The 11,488-nt window shown below is 41.0% G+C and overlaps 1 protein-coding gene across 2 annotated transcripts in view; it reads left to right on the top strand.

The window, feature by feature from the left end:
* Positions 1-2,450: 2,450 nt before the first annotated feature.
* Positions 2,451-11,488, top strand: part of PPP2R5C (protein phosphatase 2 regulatory subunit B'gamma) — a 78,818-nt gene continuing 69,780 nt past the window's right edge. Inside the window, exons 1-2 of one of the 2 annotated variants that reach the window (XM_054161836.1) lie at positions 2,451-2,578; positions 4,249-4,314. In XM_054161836.1, coding sequence (XP_054017811.1) covers positions 2,552-2,578; positions 4,249-4,314 — 93 coding nt within the window. In that variant the 5' untranslated portion in view covers positions 2,451-2,551. Of the gene's footprint in view, positions 2,579-2,715; positions 2,738-4,248; positions 4,315-11,488 lie in introns of those variants that run through there. The other variant, XM_054161837.1, reaches the window with a different exon arrangement.

The following is an 11,488-nucleotide window of genomic DNA, read 5'->3' as shown; positions in this document are numbered from 1 at the left end:
AGTTAATCCTACTCTGCAACAGAATAATTAGGTCTAGAGTGATACACCATTGTAGTAAAAGCAAGATTTCATCTCAGTGCCACGTGAAAATGTAAGTCACTTGTCTTATTCTCATATATTATAGACACTGGAGTATACAGATTGAGCTATTTTTCTTGTAAACTACCTCCACCCACTGATTATTTCACATAATACAGCAGACCTTGAAAAACACAATTGCTTTCTGTTACTAGTGGGGTGAGGGGGTGTCAAGTTTTTACAAGAGTTTCTATATCCGTGGTCACAAAGAAAATCGCCTAAATGTTAACTAAGTCAGTGTCATCATTTGAACATGTATTCAGTCTGGCATACTGATTCAAGGTTTCCCAGCTAACACCAAAATAAGGGCAAACAATTGCTGCTGCTATTCAGAAGTATTTGGGTAACAACGGTACTGACTGAGTTTTTCCATTATTTGGAAAAACTATGAGCACTAGCAAGCACAAAGGAGGCCAAGAGCCAATGAGAAACTCATTAAGCTGCTTAAACTGATCTAAATCTAGGCTGTTGAGGTCACATCCCGCCCCCGCCACATATTTCCACTCCCTTCCTTCAGCCGATGCTGATGTTTACAGAAACAGGTGGTGGTGTGCCAGTTCAGGAGAAAAGAAGCCAACCAAACAACACATCACTTCAGGGGAGTTTTCAAGCTGATCAATTCTATTAACTGGTTTAAGGAGCTGCATAGTACAAGCATCAGTACAGAGGAGGTAGGTAGGCACAAACCGCTGGGAACTGAGAGTAGTTTAAGCTTCTATGAAAATTAAACCTAACAAGGAACTGAAAGCTCTCGACTTTATCCTCAGTTGTACAAACCGTTTCATACACTGATCAAATGTCAAGCTACAGATGGAGGTAGATTTCGTTCTCTCATTGTCTCTTAGTATGTTCAAAATCAACCTTGTTCTGTGGGCAAGAAGACTTATTTATTAGCAGCAACTCATTCATGGCTGGCTCTAAATGAAAGCACAGTAGTGATAACTGCACCTGATTTCTAAAACCTCAAATCAGAGAAAAATAGGAAAACAGTTTGTTTTCCAGCACTTAAGAAGGAGGAAAGGAAGGGAACTGAAGCAAGAGGAAGCAGCACTCCATAGTCAGTAGACTACTTTGCAGTGTCTGGAAAAGCAAGAGTTTCTTTGTCATTTTACCACAGCAAAAGCTCAGTGGTCAAATATGATGGATACGAGCTGATGCTAGATACCATCACATCAGACACAAAAAAACCCCAGAAATCCCAGTTCCTAAAAATCAGAGCACAGACTATTGCTCATGCTGGCTTTAGTACTCACAGGTTGGGTAAGGAAAGAGATCAATTTCACTTCTATAGTGGAATTTATTAGTCTGTAATTTTTCCATCTTTTAGTAGCACAGCACAATTAGAATATAATAAGCATGTCTAATCCCAATTTTACATGCTTTATATCTTCACATTATTATGAGTCTTAATATTCCTTATGCTTTTTTACTCAGCTAACAGTAATTTGAGGCTTAATCTGGCCACGTGAGAAAAACAGTTTGTAGATTTTCTTTTGTCTAAGAAGATTGTTCAGATTTTTGCATTGTGGCTTGCAGAAATTAAAGAGTGATGTTTGAAAAAAATATCTCTGGTACAGGTACAGGTGGGCGTCATGAAAGCAATCCCATCCTCACCCAAGCTTTTAAAACAAAGAAGGGACAAATAAAGATATACTTCTAAACCAGCCTGCAACTATGCAAAGCTCACATTTTCCTTATCCATATACTGAAAGCATACAATGGAAGTCCTCAACTCATGATGACCACACTGAATTTGTACGAAGGCCAATGTGCCTCAAACACACCCTATCTTGGAGTGGTTTTTTCTTTCTTAAACATTTGCCGCTTTCCAGTGACAGGCTCCTGGACCTCGCACGGTGGTCCCACCCTTCCCTTCATCCACAGCAAGGCCCAAAGCCCTCTCTCTCGAGCGCACTCCAGTAGGCAACTCGGACCTCGGGGTCTGTAGAGAACTCTCACACCCTATGGGGTGCCACCGTCTGAGGAAGATCCTGCGAGAGGCCTGGGGTGCCAGGAAAACCTCAACCTGGCCCAATGTTCCCTCTCAGACAAGCGCCAGGAGTACAGAGGCAGAACAGCTCAAACCGGTGGGACCCACCCGAAGGCGTGGCTGGGGTCATGGGGCCCGTCCCACAGTCCGGGCGGAACGGAGAGAGGTCCAGGCCCAAGCCCAACTCCGGGCCCGCCGGCTGCCGCCGCTCCGTGACAGGAGGAGCGAGGGGCGGGAAGCTGCCGCCAACCCCGCCTGCTAGCTGACGGCCTGGGAGCCGCGGCTCACGTGACGTGCGCAGCCAATGGTGGGACAGAGGCTCGCTCTCGGCGGGCGGGGGGTGGAGGAGGAGGAAGGGGGTAGGGGGAGGGCTGAGCCTGTCGCCGTCGCTGAAGACGGGGGGAGCGGCAGAGCGGGGCGGGCGCAGCGCGGAGCGGGGCCGCCGGGGGTTGCGCCTCTGCGGTCGCGGCGCGTGGGGCGGCCATGCCGAATAAAAACAAGAAGGAGAAAGTGAGTCGATGGGGTTCGGGGGGAGCCAGGCCCTGAGGCAAGGCTGTGGGGCGCAGGCCCCGCGGGGAGGAGGGGCCTGAGGCAGAGCGCGTCGCGGGGCAGCAGAGGCGAGCGCAGCCCGGCGTCGAGGAGGCCGTCGGGACGCTCCCTGCCGCTGGGGTGAGCTAGGCGAGGGATAGCCCCCTCACATCACCGCTGTGTGCTGGCCACCTTCCTTCTGGAAGCCGGGTACTGGGAAGCGGGCAGCTCCCGGTGGGGCCTAGTCTAAAGGGTGCTGTGCCCACCGTTTCTGGGGGGTGTTCCCGTGTCGACTCGCCGGGCCCTGGGGGCCCGCCCCGCCAAAGCGGGGGCGCGGAGCCCGTGATGGGCGGGCGCGGATTTGGAGGCAGCTGGAGGGAGGGAGTCAGTGGAGAGAGGCCATGGTTTTGGCGTGCGGGGGAGTGTTGGAGAGAGGGGCTGGGAAACGTGTCCTCCAGTCGTGTCTGGCGAAGGGGTGAGCTGGGAGGGGGGCGGCCCGGGTGCGTTGAGGAGGAAGGAGTGTTTTTCTTGTGGCACAGCAGGGCTTAGGGGGGTGGGGATGGGTGTCTGTGCCCGCAGCTGCTTACACGGTCTCTGTCCTGGGAAATTTCGCTGCTGCGTGGCTCTGGCTGCAGTTGGAGTTGTGCATGGAGGATCACCATAAGAATTCTAGGAGCACTAATTGCCTCTCGAAGTATTTTGCCCTCCTTTTCCTGACAATGGAAGAGGATCTGGTTTTAGCTTCACTTTGCCTCTGTTTTCCTCAGTGGTCCCAGGAGTGATTTGTATAGCAGTCACGAAAGGGGCTCGCACAAATAATGTTCACAGACAACTTCTAAATCCAACAGAAAGTTAACTGGATTGCACTTTATTTTATGTAATAGGCAATTAGCCATATGAATGGAAGTCAGAAACAGTGAAGTATACAGTCTGCCTCATCCAACTGGTATCCCTTTAGACCTTATCCGTTTGGTTGGCTTCTGCTTGTCTTTTAGTTTTTCAGCATGTTTTTAAAATTAGATGCAGGGAGGATGGGTGTTACAGTTTGTGGGTGTTTGTTTGGTTTAACTTTTTCAATATCCTTGCCACCTCTGATATTAAAAACATTCAAACTTTTCTTACTTCTCTGAGAATAACAAATCTCAAAAATATGCCATGCATGAAGGATGCAAGTTAAATACAATGCTGGGAGGGAGAAAATTGGGTTGCTTCTAATACTAGACTTTCTAGCTCCTAGAACAGACAAAATAATAAAGTGTATGTCATGCACTGTACTAATACTGGTTTTAAAGCTAAACTATTCCTAAAATTGAAGACAGCAAGGATTAGTTCTTAGATACAGTTTAGATCACTTGCATTCTTTGTTCCTGCTTGTTTCCTTATAGGAAAGCTTATCTTTATATACTTTATGGGTGAATTTTGAGGCGTAACACTCAGAAACCTTTCTGCATGTGAAATATGTTTAAAGCAGATTCAAAGAAAGTGATAGTTCAATATTATGTATGGTCTTCAGATAAAACAGTATTGCTTTTTCCCCCTGTTGATTGTAATATTCTTAGTGAGTGTCTAAAAAAAACCCAACTTATTTCTTGACTTCAATCTGTCTAGATCTCCTTTTCAAACTAACTGAGTCTGCAAACTTTTCTTTTAAGGAACCTGCAAAATCAGTCAAGAGTGGAAAAAGTGGCAAAGATGGGCAAGATAACCAAGAACATGAGGTAAATATTTGTAAAATACACAATTTTTTTCCACAGAAATATGTCATGACTTCTGAAGAGTGTTTTCAGTTTTTGTAGATTATTATAATTTTGACATGATGGGTGGCTTTGAGTGAAAGGGGTTGTGAAGCTTCTGCTCTGGTATTTGACAAAAAAGTGTTTTGAATACTTAAGATGCTTTTGTGAAAGTTAATGCGTGCTTGCTACAGTCTTAAATATTCATCTCTCTTCTTTTTGATTGTAAGATGTACATCTATCTTATTTTCTAGCCTTATGAGCGTTAGTGCTTGTCTTCTAGGTGGTCATTGCTGTTTTTATCGTTCTCTGTAATTCCCAGAGTTCTCTCAAACTGTCAATGCTGACATGTCAGTTAAGTGTCAGTAGCCTGTTATATTGTCAGGAGACCTTAGGCTTAATCAAAGACTGCCAGTTCCGTTATGTGACTTCTGTTTATAGGTACAAAAAGGTGCACAATGGAGAGTTTCATTTTGACTGATTATTCTGCTGATACTGATTTATTTTATTTTTTTGTTTCTGCATTGCTCTGTTTTGGCCACCAGCAAGGTACAGAGATGTGAAAGGGGTCAGTTAAATCAACATTCACTTGTTTTTACACAGTAATCCAGAAACTCAGAATTGATAAATTTGCTTCATTTGGAAAGCCACTCTTCAGGCGCATTCTGAAATTTCCTTCAAAATGTTCATACCAGCCTGACTGTAAAATGCTACATTGAAAAGCTTACGTATTTCAGCTTCTACACTGTATGTCTTTACACAGAAAGATAATGGTTGAGAACAAAATACTCATCCAGCTTTACCATTTTATACTTCCTGAAATGACTGTTGCCATAGGTGAGTGAAAATACTTAGTATACTCTTTGTGATGCACTTCAGTGAGTTCTTGTTAGTTGTTGTGCAGAAAAATGCAATGCTACTTGGCAATTAGTAAGATCTGTTGAACCTTGTAAAGTGCTTGTAAAAGTATTCTGGCAAATTCAGGTAAAAGAATGACAGAGTTTTGTTGGAGTGAATCTAGCTGTTAGGAGAACTTGTAGAATAGTGTGGCCAACAGTAGTAGGGAGGTCATTCTGCCCCTGTACTCAAGCACTGGTTAGGCCACACCTTGAGTACTGTGTCCAGTTCTGGGCCCCTCAGTTTAAGAAAGATGTTGAGTTGCTGAAATATGTCCAGAGAAGGGCAGCAAAGATGGGGAGGGGTTTGGAGCACGAGCCCTGTGAGGAGAGGCTGAGGGAGCTGGGGTTGCTTAGCCTGCAGAAGAGGAGGCTCAGGGGAAACCTTATTGCTGTCTACAACTACCTGAAGGGAGTTTGTAGCCAGGTGGGGGTTGGTCTCTTCTCCCAGGCAACCAGCACCAGAACAAGAGGACACAGTCTTATGCTGCACCAGGGGAAGTTTAGGCTGGATGTTAGGAAGAAGTTCATCACAGAAAGAGTGATTGGCCATTGGAATGGGCTGCCCAGGGAGGTGGTGGAGTCACCATCACTGGAAGTGTTTAAGAAGAGACTGGATGGGGTGCTTGGTGCCATGGTTTAGTTGATTAGATAGTGTTGGGTGATAGGTTGGACTTGATGATCTCAAAGGTCTCTTCCAACCTGGTTAATTCTATTATATTCTATAAAATAGGAAATACATTGATGTAGCTGTTCATATGGTGTAAATAGATGTATTTTACTTGAATGTGCTTGTATCTTCACAGTTTATTGCTGTAGCATTAAAGAGCATTACTTCCTGGCTATAATTTTATTTCCTGTGCAATTGTAAGGCTCATCATTTTCAGCATCTTTGCCGTAAGTTTGCTGACTGCTTATTTTCTCAGGCTCCTGAGACCAAACAAATTATCTTATTTCTTCCTGGTTCTTCAAGATGGAGGGTAAAACTCATGTAGTTAATTAGTGGAGAGCATTAAATGTTATCTGAAAATGTATATGCAGTTTCATTTGTAATGTCTTTCCATGTTTCCAGATCTGGTTTGCCTTTTTTTTTTTTAACTTAAAATACGAGAGAGATTAATCTCAACAGGAGAATATATTGTGGTGTTCATGCATTTTTCTTTTTCAATAGTTCTTCCAGGTAGAATTCCCACTGAAAAGTAATTTACTTAACTGTGAGTAGGGGCAGAAGGGGGAAGGGACTGGGAATGTGACTGGCACATACAGTGTGATTACCATTCCCAGTGGGCATTGTTCAGTCTTCATACAATTTTGAACACCTCAATGCTTGACTCATTAACTTAATTAATAGAATAGTTGGACAGAAATAGCAGTGTAAACTTTGCACTCTAATGTGGCTGGCTATAAAAATTATGTCTGTTAGCTGGCACTTACATGAGTGGAAAGGTGGGTATTAACATAGTGAAGATGAGTAAACAGAAATACTCTGGAACACACTTCATGCCATGTGCATGTGTTTAAACGTGGCTTCTTAAATCTAGACTATGGATAGGTTTGGAAACAACTCTGGTTGATTTATTAGTTGTTGGGGTGTTTTTTTTTCCCTTAAAATGCATTTAATGCAAATGGCAGACTGTAAAAACTAGAAACTACTTTTCAAAGAACAGGGGCAACAAGCAGCAGCATCCCACAAACACTTTATTTATAGATACTTTTATAGCACTTAACCAAATTCATGATGCCTTAGACCTCTCTAGACAAGAGTACAACAGACCTTAATATTTACAAGAATGAACAACTTTTTTCCCTGTCTTGTAGTCATGGAGGCGAGATCTCAGCTGAAGCTCTACAGTAAGTTTGAAAAGGGATTGAAATTATTGCTGGTATGTCAGGTCAGGATGCTCATGCTGAAGGGATGGAAATAACTTAAACTGATGTTTTTGTGGCCTGAAAATTATGGCTAAACATGTACAGAAGTGCTGCATAGAGGCTGCAGTGCACAGATGACCTGCTGAAGTAGATGCCTCTTCATTTAAATCTCAAAAAATCACACTGTAGTTGCATTTGAAAGCAATGTCCATCTTGTCTATTTCCCTGTCTCCATCATTCTCATCAAGCAGATTGTTAAGGTGAAAGAACAAAAGGTAATTCTTCATGCTTTACCTGTGCCCTGGTTACCTGATGCAGTATCCAAAGTCATGCTACTTATGAAGCAACATAGACCTCTTTTTGCTTGCTGTGTCATCAGTAGTGGATACTCAAGAGAGATTCAGAAATTGAATGGATGTATGGTCTTCCATCCGGATATGCTTTAAGCCAGCATGTGGCTTCGAAGATTGTTTAGCAGAGGTGTTGTGCGAAATTGCTTTTAATATTGTGAATGATTTAATTCTTTTCTTATCTGGTCATATTTAGATTTTTTTTTGTCCCAAGCTGTATGTAATCTCTCCTACATGGGATTATCCATCTCTGTTTTCCATCTTCTGTTCTTCTTTCTGTGACAGTAGTAGCAGAAATGCACTGTATGTATGAGATGAGGTTAATTTTTTTTTTCTGTACCCTAATGCAATTATTCTAGTTTCCAGTTGCACATGGTGTTCACATTTTTAAATACCCATCAAATTTTAGTTCATGACCTGTTAGTAAAAGTTAATGCATTAGAACAAATTGTTGTCAGAACAATTTAATTGATCCCTTTCAGTATAACCTCTGACTCCAATAATTAGTCCAGAATATTAGTGTCTACAGGTTGTGAATGAAAAACTTGATCTGTTCTTTTATTCTGTATTGTTTTTCATTTGTGTGGAAGTGATAGCCCCACTCTGGTAAAAATACCTGAGGGGTTTGTTTAGCAGTACTCAAAAACCTATGTTTACACAAAAAAATACAAAAATTAATAAAAATGCCTGAGTGTGGGGATCAGCTATACCAACACTTGGCAACTTGTGACTATATTCCCTGAGACCTCACTGGCCTTTGAGGAAGTTACTTGCCTCAAAGATAAGCTTTGTTGTGACATGCTGTTTTGTCATGGGGTGGGGAAGCCTGCCTTTTGAATTAAGGCAATAATAATTTATGATCGGTCTAATTTCTTCAGAAAGATGTGGCTTGGTAGTCATTAATGATTGTTGAGAAACTTTACCTTTTTCTGTCTTTAGCAAAAAACTTGACACTTCTAAAAAATTCAAGTGCAGTGCTTCCACAGTAGTTTTCAAATATAACCACGGGGGAAGAAAGTAAAAATTTTAACCCTGTTTACTCTTATTTCTACCTGTTTTGCCTGTGGGAAACTGTGCTAAAACTTGCACTTTTTCCCAGTCACTGAAATGATGTGGGACCACTAGGATAATTAACCACTGTGGTTTGCCTGGGGAGTGGAAGGGTCGGAAATAGCTGGCAATCCTTCATAAAAGGCACTAGTAGGAGCAGTAGCATCTTCTGTCTAACTGAACTGTTTAAAGAAGGCATGAAACTTCTAAATTTAAAATTCTGTTCATTTTCAGTCTATGTGCTGAGTAGTACCTAGAAGGAAAGGACTACTTCTGTTGTTTAAGAAATTACAGACTTAGTGACTTTCAAGACATGAGAGCAGAAATTGTAACTTTTTCTGCAAGTTATTCTGTCATGCAAACAGAAGACTAATGTGGTTTGAAGAGCATGTGTATTTGTGTGTATTATCTCATTGTTTCTTTGCTGCCCTGGGTGTTGTTTTTTTTAATACAGGCAAATAAAAATGTAATAAAACACAAACTGCATTGGCCAGTTTTCTTGCTGTGCAAGAAACTGCTTGGTTTTACTGACAGCAGGCATTACTAATTTTGGACTATAATCACTTTTGAGACCAAATTTTTAAAATCAGTTAAACTGTTAAATACTGCTCCATGCTTCTGTCCTGCCTCTGACTCACAGTCATCACTTTCCAGTAGGTTTATTAAACACTGGTAATAGCTTCCAGTGCAGCAGTTGTATCAGACTTTGTTTTCAGAAGTTTTTCTTCCCTTGTGAAGCCATTTTTAAATTATTTTTTTTTAAGTTAATTTCCTAAGATACTCAACACAGTAATAAAATTTTCCAGGAATAAAATTAAATGACAGATATCTCTCTTTAAGGTGCTGTCTTTAAAATACTTCAGCAGAAGTAAGGATTTTCACTTCTCTGGAGGATCCTTGAGAAGCAGCTATTTGGTTTTCTGTTGATTACCTTTCCTATGTTAGCCAATACAGAGTGAGGAAAGACTCAGTATTCTCATTACTACATTTACCAATTCCTGATTACTTATGATGGCTACTTACCCCTTTCTAAAATTATTATTTTTAAGGTGGGTGTTGATGCTGTTGTGTGGGTTTCTTAGGAGAGATTATATGTACAAATATGCTAATGTTGAAAAGGGGGAGGAGACAAAAGCAAAAATCCAGCAGATTTTGTGTTAACAGGTTCCTGTGATTGGCAATAGCAACTTCTTTAGAAAGCTGACTCCATATTTTCTATATATTGTTACTTATTTTTCTCATGCTTCCTGTTTGATTTTTCATTGCAATGCTATTTAAGGTGTTGTGTCAGGTATTAATAGCCCTGAGAAACAAACATACCAGATAGGATCTTGAATATGGAGTCTATTACAGCATCTACCTGCTGACTAGATTTTTCTACTTCAGAACTTTTAAAGCTAAAGTCTTAGCACTGATAAGTACCTAAGGACTACACCAGAGGACCTGGAGGTTGGAGAGGGGAGAATAATTTTTGACGCTTCTGGAGTTCTTTTTCCCCCTGCCTTTTTCACTTGTATCAGGACTAGTTCTGCTCCTAAGTAATTTCTGGAAATATCTTCATGCCAGAGAACATTCTTTCAATCTGCTGAGATTATTCTGTTTTAATTATTTAGTATGCTAATTTGTACCTGCATGTAATTCACTGTATATATATCTATTGTCAAAGCAACTGTCATTTAAGCTCTCTTCTGTTACTTATTAGATGGGTAATCTCTGTCATTCAGTGACACAGCTTGTTTGGTTGCATTGAGTTCGGCATCTCTGAGGTGTATGATTCTTCTGTATGTGTTTTTCTTCATAGAAGCAGATCTTGTTTTGAAAGAGGTATATTTAGCATGGATTGGATTTAGCTCTTATAATTAATGCACAAAGTTAAGTATTCTTTTATAATGGGGAAACAGTGTTTTAAGAGCTTTGATAGTACTCCCTACCATACTGTCAGTTTGATGCTAGTTGTGTATCTGTCTAAATCAGGAATGGCTTGGTAGTCTGTAATAAAGCATTCTCAAGCCCCCAGGTTTTCAGTGAACCAAATCAATAAGCTGCATTTGTTGTTGGTTGGTTGGTTCTGTTTACAAAAAAAGTAGTTGTCATCCCTGTGCAAGAACTAGAAGAACACAGTATCGTATCACGTTTTCAGAAGCATCTCCTTTCAGGAATAGAATTATTAGGGTTGGAAGGGACCTCAAGGATCATTCCAATTCTATACCATATGTGTAACATATGATGTATGAAGTCTTGGCTTGTAGTTTGTTTCAATACTTGCTATCTTCTAATTCCTAGTCATGTTTTTAAATTCTCAGAATCATTCCTGAATGAAATCACAGCAATGAAGGCAAAGACTGCTCTAATATAAAGGAGCAAAGTGGCCTTCAAAAATGCTTATGGGCAGTTTGTAAACTGAAAACACCTTTTTCATCCTTTGTGTCAAATTGTTTCTCTTTTTTTTGGTAAGAGTTAAGGCCTAATATTCCTTAAGTTTGTAGAAGACTTGGGTGTTCGTTAATGTGTATGTGTTATACAGAATGTGTATCTTATAGGGAATGCAAAGAGTAAGAGAAGCCAAGTAGAGTTTAATCTATCCATGTGTTAACAGACTTTCTAACATTAAATATGGATGGTTTGGGTTTTTTAGGTTTTGGTGGGCTTTTTTCCCTCTTCAGTTTTCATTTGAAGCTGGAATAAATTTCTGATTCTGCAGCTGGGATGGTGGGTTCTTTTGTTTGTGACTTTCCACATGACCCAATCCTAACAGGCTTTGGGATCAAAGGGGGAAAAAAAGATGGGGGAAAAAAAATGCACCCCAAATTTACCTCATTCTTGAATATACTTAAAAGTTGGCTGAATGCCATCATTTGCTATACCTTCACAATGACTATAACTTAACATGCCTCTTCATCACTGCTGAGTTTAGTAATGTGAAGTACACTTTTCTAGTGACTTGAAAAATAAAAGCATGATGAGAGGCAAAGATGAAATAATTTTCTAAAAGAA

This window comes from Dryobates pubescens, chromosome 5 (assembly GCF_014839835.1).
Source record: "Dryobates pubescens isolate bDryPub1 chromosome 5, bDryPub1.pri, whole genome shotgun sequence".
In the NCBI taxonomy this organism is placed as follows: Eukaryota; Metazoa; Chordata; class Aves; order Piciformes; family Picidae; genus Dryobates; species Dryobates pubescens.
The sequence above is the reverse complement of the archived record's forward strand: the minus strand, read 5'-3'. Positions and strand labels throughout refer to the sequence as shown.